This window comes from Phalacrocorax aristotelis, chromosome 2, assembly GCF_949628215.1.
Source record: "Phalacrocorax aristotelis chromosome 2, bGulAri2.1, whole genome shotgun sequence".
NCBI lineage: Eukaryota > Metazoa > Chordata > Aves > Suliformes > Phalacrocoracidae > Phalacrocorax > Phalacrocorax aristotelis.
This window is the reverse complement of record NC_134277.1, coordinates 102,084,791-102,109,607: the sequence shown is the minus strand read 5'-3', so window position 1 is coordinate 102,109,607 and position 24,817 is coordinate 102,084,791. Positions and strand designations below refer to the sequence as shown.

General features: G+C 42.9%; 1 protein-coding gene across 1 annotated transcript in view; it reads left to right on the top strand.

Annotated features, from left to right (window-relative positions):
- Positions 1-24,817, top strand: part of PARD6G (par-6 family cell polarity regulator gamma) — a 71,955-nt gene that overhangs the window by 5,305 nt on the left and 41,833 nt on the right. Inside the window, exon 2 of the mRNA XM_075084534.1 lies at positions 8,572-8,794. Within this exon, the coding sequence (XP_074940635.1) occupies positions 8,572-8,794 (223 nt within the window). The remainder of the gene's footprint in view (positions 1-8,571; positions 8,795-24,817) is intronic.

Here is a 24,817-nt window from a genome sequence, read left to right as displayed (position 1 = left end):
GAAGGAAAAAAACCAACCCTTTTTGTTGCTGAACAATAGGAGCTTTTGATGATGGCTGAGGATTAATAAAACGCAGCTACCTGACTGAAGTGCTGACTGTGACATTTCTGCCTTTATTAACAGTGTCATGTTTTCTTGCGTTACAAATTGACTTACAAATTAACAATAATTTGAATAACACCCTACTACTATAAACAAACCCATTAAGATAAATATATTCAGTTAACTATAACCATATTTATTTTCCTCTTCTCCCATCGTGTTTTGACTTTGTGCCAGTAAATGTTGGTGTCAGATGGATGCCACAAATGTATTTTTAATAAAGTTTCAATCATATTTTGATGTATGCAGAGTATAGACATGATACAGTTCAGGACCCTGGAGACAGAGAGCATATTTGGGATCAGCTATGCTCTGTGCTCTTATGAAGTTGCTAGCAGATAAAATGTGCTTTGGTCCTGGGCAAGCGTAGAAGTCTGTGCTTCAGCAAGCCTGCCCAAATGCTAGATTGATGTAATACCCAAACAGCTTGTGGGTGGTTCATCCTGCTCATGTGTCATCCTTCTCCTCTTAGGAGGAGTGTACCTGTGCTTGTAAATTCAGATAGCTGTTTTAAACCTTTCACATCCTTCCCACCCCCTGCAAAAGTTGCTGGTACACCTCAGCAGTAATGCATGTTCACGTGACTGTTCAGCTGTTACAATATATGTACACACATTCTGTATTTGAAAGGTGTAAAGTATAATATCAAGCAGTGTTGTAACTGTACCAATAGCGTAAGAGTAAGCGTGCTTTTACCAGTCCCCTGTAAAGAGATTTTAAAGGTCTGATTCTTCTGTGTCTGGTGTTAACTAAGTGAGAGAGGTCTACAAATTGTGTTTTCCAGCCTTTTGTACTTTGATTTCACTCTAACCCTGAAGCCTTACAGGCCTTCTGAAGTTTTAAGAAATGTTTTCCATGTGTAGCGCACTTCAAAATGGATCAAAAATCATCACTCTTTTTAAACTTACAGGATGATAAAACAGACTTTAAGTCTGCTTTAACTTTTTAAGCAGTACTTTAGGTTCTTCCAAGTTGGGGTCATACTTGTTACAGCTAGAATAAAACTAAAATAAGTGCAGTGAAAAGCCCTGTAACCAGCTGATTCAACTTCTGGTTTTGAGCTTCAAAACATACTTGATTATATGCAAACCAAATGTGGCACGGACTCAGAAAACCGCAGTGCTTCCCCCTCTCAGATGAAGACAGTATGCCACGGGAATAGCAACTTGAGATGGTCTGGGTTGTTGCAAAATGTGTTAAGAGGAAGAGATTGTAACTGTTAATCTCTTAAGAAATCTTGCCTCTGTTCCTTTCCCTCCCAGTTTGCTGAGCGTCTGACAGCAGGTGTTGTATTTATTCTGATGTGTTACATAGCATCTACTAAACTCCTGGTTCCTCTGTGATTACAAATCTTTGTTTTTCATAGTAGGATGACTTTCTGAAGTGGTCATACCTAATAAACTTAGGTCTGTCTTTAAATGGTTATGTGACTTGAGAGAAAGTGACCACAGCTTAACAAGTTACCATGCAGCAGCTGACCCACAACATCCTGTGCATGCTTGCTGCCCTTCACAGGTGAGAGGCCAAACTCTTCACCTGAAAAGGTGTTGCACAGACAAGTCATTTTGAGATAGATCTGTTCAGATGACAGCTGCAGTAAGCCCTAGCTAGCACAATCTAACTATCTTCTCTGACTGATGCTCTGGCACTATGTGAGCAGTAGGGCCTGTAGGAGATACAGGGAAGACTGGGCTTCACAGAGCATGGGATGGAGAAGGATATGCTCTAGTACTAGGGTTATAGTCTCAGGTCCTGCATAACAACAAAAAAGTCAAAATCTAGTTACTGGAAGGTGGTAGTTCCACTGACGATGTTCCTGAAGTTAGTAATCTGTTATAGGCTTGGGTGCTAGCTGTGCTAACTGGATGGTTAGTGATACCCCTGTGATGCATTGACTAGAAGGCCAGGGCTGTTACCTTGTGTTTCAGCACCTCCTCTACTCTCCTATTCCTGATCCTGCCTCCAGGTGCTCACCTTTGCTTTCATAATCATTTTTAGCCTAGTAACTTGGAAATTTCTGATCTGCTTAAAACTTGGTCCAGCCAGTCTGTCTCACGTAAGTAGTCTTCTGAATTTTAGTCTTGCCACACTGAAACAGTCCTGAAGGACACTGAATGATGGACCTTTAATTTGCTGAGGTGCTCTTTAAAGTTGAAAAGTTGTTTACAGCCAGGTCAGAAAGGAATGCCTTCCATGTGACGTTAAAATACCTGTGGAGGCTCTGTCTGGCAGGCTGCAGGACTAGCCACTTCCAAGGAGTTCTTCAGGGGTGCAATTAATAGTGCTTTCCTCGGTAGTCCCTTATCATTCCCTTTGTAAGAGACTTTGCATACCCTTAATCTGAGGTTTTAGTAACTAAGAAATGCTCTTCCCAGGATTGCTTGCCCCTAATTACCTTTACAATGCAGGTCAGAAGTTAAAGATGAAATATACCTTTGGAGACATTCCCTCCCTGTAAGTGGAGGCAGAGTCTCCCAGTATAGAGGTAGTCCAGTTCCCATTGGAAATTCCTGAAGTTAATTGAGGCAGAAATGTCTGGGGCAGGGTGTGGTGCACCAGTCCCAGGGCCACCTGGCCTGGGGCCATCCCTCCTGCTTCCGTCCTGCACAGCTGTTCCTGGTCCCCCATCAGGTCTGGTCGGGATGTGTGTGTGTACGCACGCCTGTGCATCAAATTACCTCTCTGCAGCTGTTGGCTCGGAGCTCATGGGGAAACCTCTGGCAGAAACTAAAAGGGTCTTAAATAAGTTTGCAACCAGCCAGAGCCCTTACTGGTTACGGGTGTCTTGTAACCATGCAGATACCTCTCTTCGTGAATGTTCAGAAAATGGTTTGCTCTTGCTAGAGACCTGTACAAATGTAGGGCTCCCTTTCTGTAGGAAGCTAGGCTCATGGGTTTGTCTGCTCTTGGCAGTGTTTACCAGACCTCCTGATTCAGTGGTCAGTTTTCCCTCTGGGTGGTAAGATGCCAAGCGTTCTTTCCTCCTTGTGCTGATGGTGACATGCCATGGATGTATGCATCCCGTGCTGCATTTGTGCTAAAGCTGTCTGGTGTGAAGGTGCGTGTGGTGCTCGGTGTTCTCGTGAAAATACAGGATGACCTTGGTATACATCCTTTGCAAACAGACTTTGTTTTGCTCCCAGATGTGTAGGTGCCTGGAAGAGATTTGCTTTTGGAAAGGTAGACCAAGCACTTAAGGCAAAGATATATTTTAAAGGCTTTGGTGCGAGTGACTGCTTCTTGAAGAACAGCACTGTGGGTTTAAATATCAAGAGTTGAGGCAGTGAGGAAGGCTGGCGCTGTGTGCTGCTTGGAGGCAGTACTGACTGAGAGAGATGGTAGGGAGAAAGCAGCTACACAGGTGACCTGATGGGAGAGGAGCTACTAGAGCAGGGACTGCAAAGAAAGGGATGATGAATTCAGAAGAACAGGCTGGGAAAATAGCTTCTGTGGATAGCTACTTTTACAAACTACCACCAACTAAGAAATAGTTGGGTGATAGTGAGGCAAAATAGTGTTTAGGAAAGCTAGGGAAAAGTACAGAGCAGCAGTCAAGGCAAAGTCCAGCTGTGCCGATGAGTAGCTGAATGGTGTCCATGGATTTAAAATACTGGGTAGAAAAGATCTGGGCAATTAACATATAGATATCTGCAACTGCCTGGATACAGGGGTGGTACTGGAGTAGAGGTGCTGGGGAAGGCAGTGTAATGGTCTTGTGCCCGGTAATCACGAAAGAAGGTGGGTGAAGCAGGGAAAAGGGTAAGGTAAGCTCAAGTTGCCCTTGAGCTGGTAGCTGAGCATCTGTGAAGAGATCAATAAGAACTTGCATGGGAGGTGTGTCTCATGAACAGAAGTTGGTCTGAGAGTGATGGGAACAGAGAAGGAAGCTGAATTTGTATTCTGAGCAGAAGAGAGAAGAAGTGTTGTCATGAACTGAGCCTCACAGGCTGTTGGGGTGGTTGCAAAGGCTGTTCTTCAGATGAAAAGCAGAGACATGAAGCATTGTGTCCAAGAAGCGTGAAAAAGAAGGGGAACCACTAGGTTTCTTTGGGGGCATAAACTATTCTAAGAATTGAAGATATTGAGCATGGCTGTATTTTTATGGGGGAGTGAAAGGGGAAAATATAAGGGAGAAGGGTAGGAGTATGGCACCATGCCAATCAGGAAAAAAGTTTGAGGGAGAAGGTAGTGTGAAATTGTCTCTGTGATGGCGTTCCTATGAAGGGCAAATAGAAGAGAGGCTGTCTTGCTCTTGTGACTGTCTCTTGGAAGAAATAGCAAGAGTTGAGCAGAACGCGAAATCCCACAGTTCCCACCAGCTTGGTCATCAGGGTGGTGCACAGCTGCTTTGGGGCAGGCGGTTGAAGGGGAGAAGAGTGAACTTGTTGCAGAGGACATCTGCTGGCTTGGTGGCATTTTGCCACTAGTGACAACCACTGTGAGACTGGGAGCAGAGCAAGAGAGTGCTGGGTGAGCTGGGGGAGACATGGCTGAGGCAGAACCGGGGAACAGAGAAACACAGACATGAATGTGACAGCAGAGCCCTGAAGTCCCGGATGAAGTCAGCCGGCACAAAACCATTTACGTTCAGTCTTCCCTCCTCCTCTGTCTTGGCCCCTGCACCTTCTCCCTGATAAAGCAGCCCTGATCAGGTCTTACCCATTTTGAAAGCCTCACAGGTAAGCAGAAATTATAGTCTATGCAAGGATAAAAGTGTTCGTTTTTCTTTCTGTTCCTGATGCTTACTTCATGGGAGAAGTAGGTGGTTAATGTAATTCATGTTTATTGCTAAATGTTGCTCTTTGATGTTTTCTTATTACAATAGCCTGAACTCAAAGCCAGCAATAAACTAGAAGGATGGCACCTCATAAACATAGGGCTTCATTTTTGACCCTGTAAGGTTTTTGAAACTTAATATTTAAAGATTAAAAAATTGGTGTCTCTTGCTTGCAAATAAATCTTCCATTTCACTTCATAAAATAGCAACTCTCTAAGTAAACAAAGCTCAAAATCCTGCTCCTTCTTCTCTTCTGACCTCTGGTCCCCCCTAGCCAGAAGGAAAAAAGCAAAAGGCAGTTGATTGCTCTTGGTCAGCCTGTGTAAGTTTTGGTCAGCTAGCTGTGACTTGCTTCTTTAATACAACTTTCATCATAACACTTTTTTCTTTTTTGCTATTTTTCTTTACTTCTGTTTTTGCTCAGGGTTCCTGCTTGATGTATGGCATTTTATTGGGTGCTTTTTATCATCTGTCTGCAGACAGCAAGTATAGTGGCTGGCTGATACTTTGAAGGATCTTGGGACAGAGCTTATTCTTTGTGAAACAAAATGTACAGTTCTTTCTAGAGTTTTTTTTCAGTCATAATTAGCTCTGTCAGACTAAATTCTTTTAAGTTCCCTTGGACCCTTCTGTCCTCTGACTTCTGCAATAATAGATGCAGTATTTGCATTAGATAAACAGGTCAGAATAATTTACTTCATTATGGAAAACTAATCTGCTTGTTAAAATTGTTAGTTTATCCAACAGAGTAATGCAGTATTGTTCTGGCAGAGACTGCTGGCAGACTCCAGTCCTTGTGTCTCTCTCTGTGGAGGGATATAATGAAGATGAACTTTGTAGCTTAGGAAAGCAGATAGTCATCCTGGCTATCTGTGCAAAGCCCTCAGAATTTGTAGTTTCTGGAAGATACATGGTGGATGTTATCTTGAAATCCTGGCCGAATACAATGCAGAGCACCCAGTCTCCAAACTGCAGTACTCTCTATTGACCTCATTAGGGGTGATGAATGAACGGTCACTGCTGAAGCGGATTTTTTTCCCCTCTTCTGAAAAGACCTGTTGACAATGGTTGCTGCCTGTGTATATGCACAGGGTGAATTAATCAGCTAAACTACTACTACAGTAATACTAACCTTTAAACAACAAAACATAATCCACATTACCTGCTTAAATCTCTTTTGAAGACACACTTTCCTACTTCTCTCTGCAGAATCACCTTCTAGTTCTCTTGCCTTAAAGGGCAGCGTCATGCAAAAATCACAAGAGAAATCGCTTTTATTGGTTTATCGTTGTCCCGTTCCTAGGTGAAGGAAATTGTGTCTTGGGCTTTCCTGAGGCTCAACGTGTGAACGAGTTCATTTGACTATACAGCGCTCGCACCAGGCCTCAGCACCCCAAGTCTGCAGTTGCATCCCTGTGGGTGGGCTGGTACCCACGTGTCACGCTCCACTGGCACAATTGTGTCTCGTGGGCCCATAAGGGTTAGGCTGGGAGGCCTGGCCCTTTCGCCAGCTGTCCTCTCATGTGGCAGCTTAAGCTGAACTTTGGGTCATACCAACATGTAAATAACCATCCTTGCTTCTTTCCTCTCTCCTTTCCCATGTCACTTCCCCGCTGAGTGTGGTGCCCCAGCATGGGAGCTGGCCTGTTCCTTGGCGCGTGTGTCAGGCAGAGCGGGGCCGATGGGCTCCCCCGGCACACCGTGCGGGGCGGGTGGTTGTGTGGGATGGGTGTTGTACTGGCTGGGGTGAGACTGCACAGCATCCACTTCCTTGCAAGTACTGTGCATGCTAATGGTCCTGAACAAGTTGTCTGTCCAGTAAACAAGTGGTTACTGGGATTGGCATCCGAATACCCTGGCCTGGCACTTTTTTGGCTAAAGGAATCCTTTGTTCCTGTTCTGGTGTGTGGAGCAGGAGATGCAGCCCTAAACAAAGACTACAAAGATCTTGTTCCTGCTCCTTTAGTTTACCACGTAGATGTTAAACTTGTGACTTGGAGGTGGTTGCTTCTTGTTTGAATCTAGGAAAAAGAAAACTTTTAAGATACTTTTCAAATAAAAAGGCTTAAGCTTTTCTTCAGTTTGAAATGTGTCAACGAAGTAAGTTGCCACTTGGATTTTTCTGGAGAGGAGCAGGGGGTGGAGGACAAAGGAGGACTGTTTTTCTTCCATTGGAACCAGCTGTGGTTTGTTCAACTTAAATGCATTTGGATGGGCACTCTGAATTGAAATTCAAACTGGAACTAGCAGTTGATATTACAAACAAGCAGCATAATTTGACTAAACAAGCTTTCAGATGATCACAACTAGGCTTTGATGCTGAAGAGTGGGATTTTCATAACTGCGGAAGTAATTTGAGAACATGCTTGCACCCAAAGCAGTAGGGTTGCGTTTGTTTGGGGTTTTTTTTGTTTTGTTTTTTTTTCTTGAGGATGATTATGGTGATGATTCATACTCTTGTTAGTCTCGGCAAAAGAATGGCTTGCATATGTAAATTGATTTAACATCTGAGACCTCAAAGCATGTCATTCTCCATTTTGAGGAATAACTTACAGAAAGTTATCTTTTTTTTTTCTTTGCTTGTTAGGTTTTTTTGTCTTTGGTTTCTTGCCCTGGTATTGACTGACAATAAGAACTTCCATGAGATCCTAGTCACAGCCTTCCTTGTTCTCGGATTTGTGGATGTGGTTCCATGCTTTCAGGAGGGAGTTAGCATGATTTAGAGGATCCATTGATGAACAGTAGTTTATTAGTACTACACAATCTGAGTTATAAGATTAAATCTACCAGAAAGGTGATTTAAGCTTCTTAGTTTAACTAGATGCCTGTGCTCATTTCCTTGATTAGAAAATCTTTTTTTTACGCCTGTTCTTAATAGCATATTTGGTTTCTAATATCAGAAATAAGGTCCATTGAAATATTTTCCTCAATCACTTTCTGACTTAATTAACCTCATGGATTTATAATATTTTCAATTGTCTTGTGCCAAATCACACCCTCTTTTTTTTTTTTTTTTTAAATAGCCACTTACTGGTCTGTAATCGTCAAAAATAAGAACCAGTGGAGTGACAGAAAAAGTAAACCTATGAAAACTAACTTAGAGTAAGAACTTTCCTCCTCCTCTATGGATACCAGGAAATTAAGGGGACATGCAGAGTGAGCATATTTCCTAATAAGAAGCTGTGTGCTCACATACCACACTTTAAAGGTCTTGTGGTTGTGATCCCAGTGGTATTGATAGGAAATGTGCAAAGAATTTTTATAAGGTTATTTGAATAGTTGAGTAACTTCTTTTGAAAGCAGTAGAGTGAACACGTCTGCTTTACTGCTTCAGAGAAGAATGGTTCTGTGGATGCCGGAGATGATGATAATGAATGATGGAGCTTCAAAGTTAAATTCTGCAAATACAATTATCCTCTAGAGGATTTAATGAAAACTTCATATTTTAAAAATACACTTTCTTTTAAGGTGGCACACTTGAGTATATCTCTTGTCAAGCAGGGTCATGTCTTGGTAGCCATGGTTATATTTTAATGTGAGGACATAAAAGGTCAATTGTAGTCTTGAAAGCATCGATATTTGACTGTATTCATTATAGAAAGACAGAGGCGGCATATACCATGTTCAAATGCCAAGCTAGAGCATTGGGCTGTGGTGACGTTTGACAGCAGACACTCTGTTTTCTCTTGCAGTTTGGGGCAGAGTTCAGAAGGTTCTCCCTGGATCGCTACAAGCCAGGAAAGTTTGAAGACTTCTACAAACTAATTCTACACATTCATCACATAGCCAACCTGGAAGTGATGATTGGATATGCTGATGTGCATGGAGACCTTCTCCCTATTAATAACGATGACAACTTCTTCAAAGCTGTTTCAAGTGCTCATCCACTGCTCAGGGTTTTTATTCAAAGGCAAGGTAAGATGCAGTTTCATTTTGGTGCCTTGAAGTGTGCTGGGGCAAGGTGAAGAGTGGATTTGTGGCCCCCATTTAGAGGCTGAAATGATGTAAGAGGGACGTAGGAGCCATCTGACTCCTCCTCTCAGGTGCTTCGTTACAGCTTGCAGTAATGGTGTGACTTCAGGGCAGGTAGAGAGACTGGGTTGCTGCCTGTGAGGCGTTTGAAGGATAACGTACTGAGAATTGCCATGAGCCCCTTCTTCTCCAAGGAGGGCATACCTTGCGCTACTGGTAGTGTCATCGCTTGAGCATGTCAGCTGCACCACTCCACTTGTTTGAGGGAGTTGTGAGGTTATACTACTCCTTCACATTTAGAAATCTTATCTATCCATCTTGATAGTCAGTGTCATACCCAAATGATTCATGCCTGTATAGCGTGTGAATGCTCACAGATATGTAGTTATAAAACAAAAAGTCTCTCACAAATGAGACCTTGTTTGACTGTGTTGACCTGGCAGGCAGACAAATAATGATTCTTGCCTCTGTCCTTACTAAAGAGTATTGAATCTTCCCATTTTGAATCATCAAAAAAACTTTGGGCAGAGTTGCCCAAGTGTTAAGATGGCGTGTGTTCTTGTCAAGCTTTTGTTGCAGATATCTGAAACCTTCCCCTTAAAGACCATGTTTGGCAGTTGCTTCAGATGAGGTTTGCTTTTTATAACAAGGTGTCTTCCCCACAGAGCTCCTTAAATCCCAGGGAAACCTAACACTGTGTTAACACTACCTCCATAGCTTTTAAAGTCATGTAGTGATTTATAGCACAGGGCTTTTGGAATTAAAATCTTGTCAGTAGCATAGTCAGAAATGAGACTTGATCTGAGACTTTGAGCAGTCATGTAGCTCTCCTGGCCTGGACTCTGCTCTGTGGGCGTTTGTACTGATAAGGATTTAGCAGGAGGCTCCAGCCTGCTTGCTGGTATGAGCTGATACAGTGTGTGGTTCAATTCAGAGCATGTTGTCTGCCGCCACCTTTTAGATGGGAATAAGCACGCAGGGAGGCAATGGAGAAAAGGGTCTAGAGCAGTTTGGTGTGGGGGGGTGTGTGTGTGGGTGTGTGTGTCAAATGAGTGGAAATGTCTGTGGGAGATGACTTGGGTGGCTAGCTCTGCCTTCTTGTGCTGAACATGCAAAGGTGGATGGCAAGTCCTCCTTCCTGCGATGCCTGTTAGGGCTTATGAATGTTCATGGTGTGTCAGGTCATGAGGAATCGCTTGCATGACTGTCATGCCTGCATCAGTTTGAGTTTATTCGTGTCTCTCTATCAACCCTGCTCAAAAGGCAGCTATCCTTGCCCTGCTTGGGCAGACTGCTGAAGCCACTGAGTATCTCTAACTCTGCACTGGGAGGGGGGCTGCCACTGAATTGCTGATCGCAGAAGTAGGCAAATGAGAGAGAACTGTTGACTACATGTGGGAAAAATGCTCCCTCCTCTTCTTCAATAGAAGAAATATGCTAGTTGTGGAGCCTTACTACTAGTAACCTTAATGGAAAAGTGCAGTATTTCCTTTTAAAAAAGCTGCTCTTTTTACCTGTTGCTCAGTGGAAAGAATCACACTGACAAGTAAGGAAGCTCATGCAAGAGGGAAGACAGGCCCGTGCCTCCTCATGTGTGGCAAAGCCTGAAAGCTTTCAAAACACACATCCTCTTTTGCTTCTTCTATAAAGCTGAAGGGAACAGTAAATTTTGGCCTGTCGCTTTGATTAATGGCACCTTTAGTAAGGGACTCCTGGGGGTTAACATTTGAGTTTCAGACTTGTGAATGCTCCCAAACAATCATGTCTATCTCCTTTCCTGAGAAGAAACCTTTAGAAATTTTTCCCTTCAACAGTAATAGGAGTTACTGAAATCTTGTTTGTCTCTCTTCCTTTGCTCCATCATACAACCCCCTTTTCCCCTGTCTTCAGACTGGTGTGATGAAGCAATGCTGATCCTTCTGCTGGAGACCTGCACTAGAGAAGTGCAGGTGACTGTATCACAAGTCACAAGGTGACTAGCACTGAGAAGTCATTGCCCCATCCAGGGGAATGTGATGTGCCTGCATTGCTTCAGCTCACACCCTAAACTCTGACTTTAGAGGCAGGAAACGAATCTGACAGGGATGCTAGTAAAATATGAGGCTAGTCCTCTTCTGTGACTTTGAAGGAGACTGCAGAGCATGGGTTCTCTAGCCTGTTGGGTCAGGGATCACTGCTCTTCAGTGGGAGAAGTCCTGGGAGGTGGCTGCCAAAAGGTTGTTCTCAGTGTTGCGGAGTAGGGAGGGTTTGAGAGAATTAGGCAGAAGTATGCAGGCATGGAAGGACTGAATAGTTGAAGTTCAGGTCTTTTTCTAGCAGAGCAAACTGTTTATCAACTGCATGTTTAGTGATCTTATCTGTTTTCCCAGTTTATAGCTGGGTTATCCTTTCTCTTTGTCGAGTGAATTATACATCATGTTAAAACAGCTTACCTACTTGTTCCCAGAGTTGTAAAATAGGTAACTTACTCTTTGCACAATAATCAGGCAACAATTTGCTAGTTTGAGTTTTGTTTGCCTAGTTGTTTTTATCTAAGCTAAGTCTTGCACCTTTTCAGTTCAAAAGCGCTTCCCTCACTTGTCCCCAGAGGCAAGCCACGTGCACATGCCTGGACTCTTATGTGCCAGGTTGGTGACCGGGGATGGGATGCCTGTTTTATTTCACTTCCTCCTTTTTGGTCAAGTCTCCCGAGCCCCAGATTTATCAGGATCACAGTAGCTGTTCCCTCCCCAGGCAGAGGATGCCAGCGCTTGTTAGCCAGCCTTCTTACTAAGGACCTGAATTGCCTTTCCCAGTGTGCCTACAACAAGTACCGCTCATACTTTCTGGGATCTTGAAGTTTCTGGGACATTTGCAGGTTATGTTTGAGGAAACTCAGCTATAACAAGTTTTTTATAGCTTATAGTGATCCATCTGCTGAAAGGATGTGGTGCTCTTTTCTTTTTCTCGCCAATGCCAAATTACAGTGCAGACAAAAATCCTAATTAGAGAACCAGGCTACAAAAAGAAAAGGCAGTTTTCCCTTGACTTGCTTTCCCAGGCAAGTACGGGTTGTGTCCTGTGTTGTAAACTGATGTGGCTCTTTTGACTTCATTCGCACAGTAGTGATTTATATCAGCTGATGCTTTGAGCCCAAGAACTTCTTCACTTGGCTGTAACTGATATCAGACACATCCAGAACTCTCTATCGAAGGTGCCTGCTGCTGGGGAAGGGGCAGATGTCCCAAAGACCTTAGAACAATGCAAGGAATTATGATGTGTTTGGCTTGCTCCATAATAACTGAACTCTTGTACTCTAGCCAAGAGGTTTTTGAAGGAAGAGCTTATCTGATGATGCATCCGGTCATCATTTTTTCAAGACTTCATTTGTTCTGTGTTTGATTTAAACGACAGTGCTTGAGACAGTCTTTTGAATACTGCAAAAATATTTAAGTGTAAGCTGTGAATTCAAGCAGAAACAAAGAACAGAAAAACTGAAAGGAGTTAGCACTACATATTGTGAATGCATTACACTTTTCCTTGTGCCATTCAACGGAATGATGTTAATACCGAATCTTGCTTTAATGCCTATCTCGCAGAGGCAGAGTATTCAAACCAGGCATTTTGGAGGCTCTTAAATAAAATGGAATAAATAGCAGAATTATGATGACTTCTTCATTGTAAACCTGCCTGAAATGACTCCTTGAACTTTGCAAGTGGAGCATAAGGATCTAAGTGGAGGCCTACCAGGTAACAGAGTTTTCAAGATTTCTCCTCTTCTGGTTGGCCTACCTATTATGGTGTGTTTAACCTAGGAAGTTCAGAAACTCAGGAAATTGTTGTGAAATGAACATGCTGATCATCACCTTGCAGGTACTCTGTGCAGCACTTTTTTACAAGAAAAAGAGGTAGATCCAGGACCAAGATGTTGAAGTACAGCAAGCACAGTGAATGGAGTGATATTTGCTCTACTGTAACTGAGCGCACCACTGTAAATCCAGACTAATGATTCTGATTCTAGGAGAAGTGATGGAGGATGCTGCTCTTCAGGATTTGTAGAATAATGGTCAGTTACAGAAAATATGCTGTAGCTCAGGTAGCAAAGGAGATGAGAGAGGTAGTAAGCAGCCTGTCAGGCCTCATCTTGATGCCAGACTGAGGTCAGATGAACTGTTCTTGGGGGAAGGCTTTTTGTTTTGTCCCCTTCACAACTGGAGGTGTGTCCTGATGGTAGTTTGAGGTTTTGGAGCTCTGCTTGCTTTGCCTGAGTTTCAGCAAGTGGCTTTGTTCCTATAAATCTGTGTGTCGATGAAAATGTATCCCTCAGCAGAACATCTCACCAGCAAAACTTGAAGGAGTTGGGGTTTGGAGAAATAACAAACGTACTTAAATATTCAGGCAGTCTTGACAAGACATATAGAGTGTTAGTAGGGACTGTGATTGTGCATGTGGCTGTTGTGTGAGTACAGTTGCTGATCCTGTGAATCAGCAGGTATGCTACTATTGCTCTTAAGGAACTTCCATAAACATAACAGTAAATTAATGAGTGTGGGAGCACTAAAAATCCTAAAGCAGATTCCAGATCAAATTCACAATCTTTCCATCAATAAAATTAATTTTAAAGCTTTCTAAAGGTTTAAAAGGTTTCATGGTAAGTGTCCTACAAGTAGGAGACAGGTGAAATGCTGGAGTGTCAGATGCTGGATCTGTATTTCAGCGTATCTTTGTTAAATATCACACTTCTTGCAGGAACGTAAAAGGTAAAGAAGCTGAAGAGCATTCTAAAAGCAAATAATCCTAAAACACACTCTACAGCTGACTGGAACAGGCCCTTACATAATAATCTAGCAAATGCCACAAATGAACTGTAGCTGTCAACTGAGGTGGCCTGAAGTTGGAGAATGCTCATGTCTTTTGGTACCTGTCTGGAAAACTGATAGTGTGTAAAAAGCCATTAAGTACCATCTTCAGAAACTTGCTATAAGTGTCTTGTCTTTTGTAGTTACATGTTAATAATCCATTACTGTAACAGTAAACCAGTACTGAACACCAATTCTTGCTTTCCTCCTTGAGTGGTAAGACCTGCTGTCTACCATCAGTTCTCACTTAAAGCTTGATCCAAAATCAACAGGCAAAAATGTGCATTTACCTGGTTGCATTTTGGATTTGGCTAGTTTTAACTTACATTAAATTAAAGATTGGAAGATGCTGGTTTTCTTCGACTCCATGCAGCAACTAATGTATTTCAACTGCAGTGCCATGCGATGTTTTCTGTATGTTCAGAAGCAGTTCGTAACACTGGAATCTGTTATTTACCTGGCAAAGTTCTGTTCTGCTTAAAGTACCAACATCTGTGCTTAGCTTTCTTGTATTATAAGATCATAGCAATCACACTGAGTTTTAAAATAAAAATATGCTAATGGGAATCATGCCCAGGTCTGACTGAAAAACTAATGGTGGGTTGTTTTATTGTCTTTCATACTCTAAGCAGATAATCCCCAGGAATGGTGGTTGGCTGTCTAACCACATGTGTTAAACACAAAACCTGGCTTTGAGGCAGCAACTAAAATGAAACCTATTTCCAGCTACCTAAAAGCTTTAACTCTCTGCTCAGCCTTCTAGAGTGGGTACAGTTGGAAAAGTGAGTTGAAGACTTGCACATCTTCTTGGTTCTTAGTAACTTTCCTGTTTATTTTACGGCACAGGCATCAACTTCACCTTCTCATAATCTTGTATTCCTGAATAAGAACAATGTGATTTTACTGCTCTTGTTAAAGGTATCTGATATATTAAATAATAAAGCAGGTTGCAGCACATGTTGAGGGAAAAATACCAAACTGCTTCTGGTCTTGCTCTTGGTTGAGCTGTGTAGAGTTTCACGATGGTCTAATGAGTCTGAGGGAATAAGATAAAGTTAAGAGTGCAGAGAAGGTGACTCAAGGTCTTCAGTTTATCTGCTCCTGTATGGGGGGGGGAGGGGTTGGGGGAGGGAGGTGAGAAGAAACTCTTCTGACACTTGGTGTGGCTCATCGGTGCACGGGAGGATGTGGCTGAGCTGTTGGTCAGACTCCTGGGGCTGCTACCCTGTCTCCTCTGCCCTGGCGCTGGAATGACCCAGGCACGGAGCTCTCTGAGCCAGCTCTTTGGCAGAAAAGTAGTTGTTTTCGGTGAGGATCTAGCATGGGATGAGCAGGACCACAGTATATTTAGAGACTTAACACCACCATGAAGTTTCTGCTTCCTGGTAGAAAGAGCATGTCTGCTTGTAGCCTTTGGAAATGTGCAACGTCACTGTACTTGGAAAGAAGGCAAAGCATCTTGTCTTAGCTTTGACAAGATTAGGGGATGGTGGTAGATTTCATGCCAGTATAAAAGGAGTTGCTGCTAGGCTTAAATGAAATCCTTTCATGATTTTCCTCAGAATCATCTCTGGTTTTGAGCTGGAGGGGTCTTTGAATGCTTGTCAGGCCAAGTAATCTGTGTCCCACTCAGGTCCTTTGATATCTTCAGATAAGTAAAATGCAGCTGTTTGTTCCAGTGAAGTCTGGCAACAAATCACTGTTAACTTCCCTGCTCCACCTTTCATGTGCAAATGATGGGACTGGGTAATCATTATCATTCAACTACTTTATTAAGCATCTTTAAAACATTATGTTTTATCTGGCTTGTCAGACATAAACACAAAACAGCCTTGGATTTTGTTGCTCGCATGGTTAGCGATACCTGATAGCTGAGCAGAGCCAGCACGAGGCTGCTTCTTTCATTCTCCTTGAAAACACCATTTTTAGAGTATGAGGATATTTGATTTTTATCACTGGTTACTTTAACTGCAGCCAGAACACCTGGTGAGCAAGAATTTTCAGTGAAAGGAGAGGAAAGCATGTGGAAATAGCATAGCCTACAGATGGGCTTTGCAGAGTTGGTCGATAACTGGTAGCGGGAACTGTTGCAGAAATATGTGCTGCGTAAATATTAGTAGTTGCAGTGTACAGTAAGCATGGAGCAGACGCCTGGCAAAAATGCCGCTGCTGCTGTTCTGTCATTGGCAGCAACAGTTTGTTGCATTTCTGTGTTAAAGCTACATGGGATTTGGTTTCAGTTTCAGAGTTTATTAACAATAAAAACACATAATCAAATATATTAATAATAAAAATAGACTTTAACAGTTGATGCTTCTTAAAAATTGCATCAATCTGGCACCAGCACCATATGTTCTGCTGAATTTAGACTGGAGACTTGTTTACAGTGGGGACTTGTGCAGCCCTTAATAGGAACCTCTACTTAACTCCATGCTTTGCTTTAGCTGGTAACCCACATAAGAACAAGCAAATAGCCACTCCTTTTGGTCCCTGCAAACTCATGTTTGTTGTCTTACAGTTGCAGATTGTGGCTCTCACAGTACTTAAAAAGGCAAAATAGAAGAACCCCACAATTATGTCTACTTAAAGATAGTCTCATGTAAAACTATTTCTTATTTTTTTTCCTTGGGTCTGACCCTTTTCGTTTAATATAGTGAAGCTACTCTAACAGGTGACTTGACTGTATAAGAACAGTGGTGAGGAAGACTTGTCAAACGATCCACTTCTGTTAAGGTCCCTATGAGGGAATTTTCCACTATTTGTCTTTCCTTACCTTAGTAGTCAAAACAAGAGATTCTGTTTCCTGCTCGTGGCTCAGGTTTTTTCCTGTTGTGCCTAGCTGTCATTTCCCTCCTGTAAGTGATGGAAACAAGCACAGTGTTCAGATAATAAGGAAATGCACTTAACAGTCTCTTCTTTGATACCAGATTTTGCCTGAAGAGACCTCACAAGCTTAAAGTAGCTTTCATATAGTGAGGGAGGGTAGATAGCACAAACATCAACTCAAGATTCAGGCCTTCAGGAATAGGCTTTCTGCTAAATTTCTGAAGTACTCTAAACTTAAGTACATTAAAGGTCTTACGACAACTTAGTTGGTAGACTCTTGCGCTGAAAGCAAGCATGCAGTGAAGAATGTTTCTGCTAGGTGTTTGTAGTGGGAATTGAAAAAATAACTCCAAATATAACTCAACTGAAACTATTTTTTAAGTGACTGAAAGCTCCTCTTTTGTCTTCAGACTGCCTGTGTTGTCAGGATTGGACGCTCCAAATTTAAGTGTGAGTGTCAGCATTGATATTGTATAAGAACTCTGGATATTTTTCAGCTGCAAGAGAGAAAGTAGTTTGGGGGAGGTTGAAAGAACTCTTTCTTGAACCTGCCCCTGATGATGATCTACTTGAATCTTATTTTTTCCTCTGTGCTATGTTTAGAGTAGCTAAGAGTCCTGTGGGAATATTAAGGAAACTATTAACCTAGAAAATTTCACTGTTGTTCTTGCTCTTCAGTCTCCTGCCATATGCTGACATTAAGTAACCTCTAAAAACTTCTGCACCGCTCATCTTCCCCCCCCCCCCCCCCCCCTTAATTTTCTGGTATTTTTTCTATTCTGCTTTTTTTTCCTATGTATTGCTTTTTCTTCCTTTTGGCTCTCGGCTTTCTACTCCTTGCCATAGTTTTTTAATTGCTCTTCAAGGCAGTCACTCACTGGGCAGGAGAGTGTGTGTTGGGTGAGAGCGCATGGGTGCTGGTGCCTGTTTAACTCCAGGTGCTAGAAGAAGGCTTGGAGAACACTGGCATCAGTGGGGTGGAACAGCAGTGACAGAGCAGGTATGGAAATAGCAATTAGTGAGGAAAAACTGTGTGTCTTAGACCAATTAGTTTTCTTTTCTGATTATCATTCTGCACTAGAAATAATAGAAGAGTTGAGAATTTTTTAAAAATAAACATTGTGAAATTTTGAAGGAGAACATTTATTTCATTTGAATTTACATATGAATAAGAAATTGTCTTGCCTGGTGTCTGTGGAAGTTGGACTGCTGGAATCCATCAGAGCTGGTGGAAGGCACCATCTTGGCACGGTGAGGGCTCTGTGAGGCTACCCAGCCGCTGGCAGCGGTGGGCTTTGAGACAGTGTTTCTGCCTCTTCAGCCACAGTAGGTGAACACAACTGTTTCCTTTAAAACTGAGGTACCAGCTGAGGCTTTGAAAAGGCCTAAAGCTATTTTCCGCATCCGTCAATGCCACTGAGGTGTGATAAGAGGAGGTCCAAGTATGACCTTGGGTTGGACATTGGTGGCAACCAGTTTGTTCACTTTATTAGCCTGCTTTATTGCTGCTTCATTTTCATTCTGCCAAGCAGTTTGGTAGTTTTAGTAGTATGTATCCAGCAGGTGCAGTGATTTTTGTTTACAAAATAATGCAATCTTTACATTTTTGCTTGCACTTACTTCTTAAAGTCTAGTTTTAAATGCAGTAGGCATGAGTAAAGGGGAGGAAAAAACTGTGTTAACCAGAAAATCATAAAATTTCAGAAAGAATTCCCCCAACCTGCAGGAATCTGAATGAATGAAAGCTTTATAACAGAGCCCATAACTAAGTCCAGCAGTAGTCTCTTTGTGGCTAGCAAGAACAAAAAATGGAGTTCCCCAAGTTTGCATTCCTTGAAGCTGCATAATTCTAATATGACTTAGACTTTGTAGAAGGAAAATATAAAAGTTGAGTACAATTGAAGTATATGTTGCTGTACTTCATACATACTTCATGTATGTATGTTAAACAAGACATTTTAACAATTTTGTTTCAGAGCAGCTCTTAGCTGAGACAAAGATTATCAATAGCAGGAGGAGTGGCAACGTCTGCTGAACTGGGATCCTCCAGTGCCTTGGTTGACAAGTTGCCTCTTCTGTTAGGTTGCTTCATAAGGGAGTTACTTTTCCATGTGGGTAACCACATGTCTTCATTTATCAGCTTGTTGTACCTGAAAGGTGGTATCCCAAGGGTTTCCCCTGGACAGACAATAATTTTGGCGCAGACAGTGCTGCTGCTGATTTGCTAGTGAGCTTTACACTTGCAAGAGTGACTGAAAATGCTGATTCTGGTCATGATTTTCACTAGATCTGGCTAACACCTCTTCTTGTGTAAACAGGCCAAGCCCAGAGGCACATCAGGTTCTTTTTTGCTTTAGTTGATTTCAGTAATTGTGTGGCTGGTGCCTTTCTGACCTCTTCAAAGCATCTGTGCCTGCACTGGGCCATGACTATGAAAACAGGAAACTTTTTTAACTTCAGTCTTCTGTTTGGGTCTCTTGCCTTTTGCTTGTGGATGCAAAGGTGCTGGTGAGGACATTGCAGAATTTCCCCTTCCCTGTTTTTTTGGCTGACTTCAAAGGACATGTGACAGCATTACCTGGCAGCTCTTGTCACAGTGTGGAGTTTGGTGCATTAATGTTTGCACTGAGAGAGAGGAATTGAATAGCTGTCTGCAGGCTGCCTGGTGGGTTCTAGCCTGCCCCCTAGAAAAGCACTGGCCTGTGCTGTAATTCATTTAAGCGGGATTTAATTTCTCCTTCTTTGATCTATTTGGCTACCATACCATAGCACACCACCTCCTGCCACATGAACAGTTTACCAGTCACCTTACAGGGGACACAGGGTGTAACGAAGAATTATGGTACGTGTGGGTTGTAGTACAGGTTCGGTGTTAGATGTTGTTCATTGCTGTGTGCTGATCTGTGTTGTACAAGCACTGCAGGGCACTCTGGGGTAGGGGGAGGTATTTAAGCTCATCTCAGGCATGCCATGTCAACCAGAGGGGATGGAGAGGAGAAGGGAGAGCATGGGAGAGGTTGCAGACTGGATATCTGTTGTGATTTAACAAGTGCTGCTGTGGGTGAAGTGGCTTGGCAGTACCTCAAAACCCATCTCCCCTCCCTGAAACATTCCCAGAAGCAGCTGGCCACAGGAGCCAGCTCGTGGGTTGCAGATCACAGGAAACAGCTTGCTGCAACAAACTTGGCTTCCTCTGCTCAGGTGACCCTCGCTCAGCAAGGGTACGTGCCATCTGCACCAGCTCTGGGAAGTGCATGGTGGTGACGAGCAAGAGGAAGGGTGTAGTTGGAGGTTCGCACAAAGCCTTGTCTTACAGCGGGCTTCACCAGTGTTGAACCCCAGACCATGTGGAGACCATCCCTGCAATTAACTTGTCCTAACTTTGGATGCCTTGGAGTAAGGCTGGACAGCAGTATTTCCCTGAGCAGTTTTTTAGTGCTGTACCTCAGTTGGTCCCAGTTCAGTTGGTAAGTGGTGGCTATGTTCCACACCCTTCCTCTCACCATTTGCATCCTGAGTTCCCAGAGTCATATTGCATCATGAGGAAGTACCGGAGCTGCAGTGTGGGGTGCGGGTGCCTTTCTACAGTAATGGGTGTCATACAGTGTGTGGGTCGGATGCTCTTGAGTATTGTTGGTCTGATTTATGGGTGTTTTGTGCTTATCTTGGAAAATCAGAGTCACTAGCTCCATCTGTCTTCAGAAATGTTACTGCCTTTGTCTCGGACCACTTCAATTTCATGTGGATGTCCCATGAGAGCTGAAAGAGAGAAGTGAAGAAGATACTTCTGTATGTGCGTCAGCAGCAACCATGAGAGGAAATTGTTTCCCTGCTAGTGTAAATCTGGTGTTCTAGGTTGCTCACTAGCACTTGCTGAATGTGCCACTACCCACCTTCTGTGGTGGCTCTCTTCCAACTGGTATGGACTGAGCAATTCCAGCAAACCAGGTCCCCCTGCCTTAGACGTCCTGGCACTACAAGGCATGTCAGTATCAGCAACATGTATTGCTGGATAGCTGCTTGCACATAGAAATAACAAGAAGTTGCATCCTTGCTGAGGAGGGGTCACTGTGGAGGGAATGCTGCTAGAGGTATTTCTGGGGTTGTGCTGAGGTCCGAAGGTTCGTAAAGGCAGCCTGCTGCAGTCTTGTGTCTGTAAGGTACACAAAGGCACTGGCATGGCCTCACATCCCTCTTACATGATGGGGCTCTGTCAGCTCATGTGGACTGGCGTGCCTTACAGAGCACAGCGTGATCCCACTCTGTGACGTGCAGTTGTGGAGTCTGTTACTCAGATATGGTTCCCGCTGTCTTGCTGAGACATGGTTCCTGACTCTTGATGTTTGTGCTGTTTCAAGGAAAAACCTAAGATTTGCTTATGTCACTAGCTTTCACGCAGCCTGAAATAAATCTGGAATGCATGTTACTCAACGCAGTGAATGAATCCCTCTCCTCTTGAATGTGGTGCTTGGCTACAGTGCACGTGGATGGGCTTTGCAAGCTGGTCCAATGCGCAAATACTAGAAGCGGTGCACTCTGGTGCAGAGCACTAAGGCAGAGTTCAGGGTCGAAGGGGAAGCCTTGTCCCTATGCCGATGCAGTCTGGGTCTTTTTGGGCTCACATTGCACACAACTTGCAGCTGTGCACTCGGCTAATTCGTTAGCTTGCAGGAGGGGGTCTTATGGTTCTGAGATTGCAGTCTTCATATTGCCGAAGTTTCTTCCAGAACCTGCCTACCCACAAACACAAAATTTTAGTACAATTCAAAAGCAGAGGAAGAGAGAATGTACAGGAAGTCATAAACATTTATGGGAAAGATGGGGAAAGAACTGAAAAAAACCTGGCAAAAAGGAACCCAGGAAGGAGTTGGGTTTTCAATTCACATACTGTCTACAAAACCTCGCTTCCTAGATATTTTGCCTCAAGACTTTTTAAATGTAGTTAAAACATGAATAGTTTAAAAACAATCAGCTTAACTATTTCTTTATAGAAACATACATTTGCAAACAGCTGGCTTGAAAATGCATGTACAGAAACAGTAGCTGTTCTGGACAGCAATTTGAGAGGCCTAAGGAGCTGATATCTCACTATCTGGCTAGAATAGCTTTTGGAGACACCCTACTGGGGAGGCCATTACAAGGAGGCTGATGTTGAATTTGGGTAGTAAAGAACAGAATATGGTTCAAGCTTTTCATCTGTGCATATGGCACTGAGAATATTGGCGCTTGGAAGAAACTGAGTGGTTGCATGTAATATATATCTATGCTTGATATGTATATATAAATCTCAACATCAATTCTTGGCAGCTTGGATGTCAGTAAAATAAGACAAGTTCTGCTGTAAGGTGTGGAAGAATAGAGCTACTGAAATAACAGCCCCTGAATTTGTTTGCATTTTAGTGCTTCTATGAGGAGCTTTTCACTGTTCAGAATGGTGTTTCTTTTGGGAACAGAGGGTGGGAGGCTGATGATTACTAAGCCACTAGTTCACACAAGTGGTGTGTCTGCCAGTGTGGTGGCACAGTCATTGCCACTAGCCACTCCTGAATAATGTAATCATTTCCATGATGAAGCACGTGAGCTTTTGCAGCTTGCAGAATTCTCCTTTCCCAACAGCTGAAGGTGGGTAAGCTTTCTTTTTAATTTTTTTCTTTTGTGATGGGCAAGTTATATGCCTAACTCTGTATCATCCCACTAAGAGCTGGGTGAACAGCTTTTGCACTGTCCTGATAAGATTTTATTGATGAAAAAAATCAAGTGTGTTCATGATACTTATATCCCATGCCACTTAGTTATTTTTAATGATAAAATGAGGGGAAAAAAAGAACTAAAAGAGTTTGGGTATGTTGTCTAGTGCACCTTCAACTGGGAATCTACATCAGCTGGGAAATAGTTGCCAGCTAATGGCTTTAAAATAGTTACAATAAATAATCTGCTCAGCACATGTATACATTTGTCAGTGGATTACTTTGATTAAACAAAATTGTCAAATGCACTGTTCCACCTTTTTTTTTTTTTCTTCTGAAGTTGTTTCTTGTCTGTCATTTTCTCTCTCTGCTTCTCCACGCACCAGTGTGATACAGCTGCTTGTGCTCTGCTGCTTATTACTTGTACCCTGATTCCTAGCCCTCCCAAGGGGGCAATGACCAGCAACAATCTGAATATGCAGCAGCCCAGGACCTTTGGAGAACAATGAGATTAAAAGCTGAGGTGCCAGGTTTAATTCAAACTCCATAAAGACTCCAAGGAGCAGAATTGTTCCTCTAAATTGGTTTAGAAGATTCTGAGTCCTCATATATAGAATCACAGAATTACTGAGGTTGGAAAAGACCTCGAGGATCATAAAGTCCAACCATCAACCCAGCACCACCATGCCTCTTAAACCATGCCCTGAAGTGCCATGTCTACACATCTTCTAAACACCTCCAGGGATGGTGACACCACCTCTCTGGGCAGCCTGTTCCAATGAAGGTGTTCATGTCTGACAGCTCAGAGGATCTGACATGACCAGTGCCAGACAAAAACCCTTGTGTCTGTGGGACCTCACTTGCCTAATGGTTGTGTAAACTGGGAGCTGGTAAACAGCTGCTTCTCTTCAGACATAGTGTGCTTGTCTGTTTTCAAAGCAGAAGATGTTTAATGGGAAGTCTACAACTGCAACCATCTTCCTCGTGGTCATCATTGTGTGCATCCCTCTGGAAATGGTAAATATGGTACCTTGTGCCTGAATTTTAAGCATAGATTTATAGGAAGGAAGAGAGTGTTTACTCTGACTGTTTCAAAACTGTGGCTTACAACCTTTTTTTTAATGAGAGATATTTACAAGAAGTCTAGGGCATGTGTTACTCCCTGCTGCTCTCTGTGTGGCAAAATTTGGAGAGAAATGTCACCTTATAAAGCCATTCAGGTAACTTTTTCAGCCAGGCCTTCTTTGAGATAAAGCATTTTCATTTTAAATTATGTTAATTCATTTAAAAACAAACAAAAAACTCAAACCAAAAAAAAAAAAATCCACACCACAAAACCCAACCAAAACCAACAGGTTTTTTTGTACATTCACTAGCTTCTGCAGCTGCTGGGAGGTGTTATATGTCCAGCTTTATTATCTCAGCAGAAGCTGGGTAAACAACTTCTGTGCTAGCGTGACACACTTAAGAGTCAAAGAAAAGCTGCTTCAGAGCACATTGCTTCTGTAGGTAGAGGGAGGAGCTATGTTCTGGGTGTGTTGTCTTGTGTACCTGTATTATCTTTGTGAGGCAGGTGAGATACTGGCTCCTTAAATAACAACTCTGGTCTTCAGCAAGCATTTCATAACAAAGTTATTTGACTCATCAGTTGCTGGGAATAGCAGCCCAGGTCCATTTTGCTTGTGGTGAGAGGGCTCCCTGGGAGAGGCTTTGTGAAGGCTTAGCACAATTCTCTGTCTGCAGCTGCATTAGTCTGTATTTTTCTCTTGTGGTTGGGATGCAGTGTGGTGGTAAATTGGTTAAGCTTGGGGCATGAGATCCTCTCCTAGACTTTTCTGTGCAGCCCTGTGGTCCTTTTGCAGAAAAAGGAGAAAGAGACCTTATTTTGGAGTGTTGCCACCGTGTCTGCTGAATCACGACCATGAAAACTGCTGAAGGGGGTCTGTGCTAAATAACAAGTGTTGTATGCCAATGGTTATTTTTGGTGGTTTCAATTACAATTCTCCTTTCTCTGAGAACCGCACTGGTGTTTGTGTAAATGGATGCCGAATCGCAACAGCAAAGCCACTGAGTACCTAAGCCAAATCCTAAGAAGAGTGGACACGTTTGCAGCAATGTGTGGGCTCTTCTCAGCTGTTCCAGCCCATGATCCTCAGCCTCTTCCTTGTGTAAACATGGATGGAAGCAGTCAGGGACATTTTTGTTTAGGAGCAATATTGGGAGGCTTAGCTGGGAAGAGGCAGCACAGAGGATGGAGCAGTGGTTAGGCTTTTCAGGCTTTGTCTCAGTGGGAAAGTATGAATGCATTTAATACTGTATTTGCACTCTTGGCTGGCTGGGTCCCAGCCCTGACCACAGCGCCTGCTGATGCTGCAGGGATTGCTTTGGCTTTTAGCACATGGATGAAGGAAAAGCACTTTTGGGAGCTTATTAGTAGTTAAAGAGCAACCTTCTTTGCCTCCTTTCACTTTTTGCCTTTTTTTTTTTTTTCTTCTTTCAGCAAGACTCACTGTTTAGACATCTTGTGAATGAATGGCGGAAGGTCTTTGACTTCTGTTTTGAGGGGAAGCCAGGAGTGACTAACATTCCTTAATCTGATTTTACTGCACATTCTT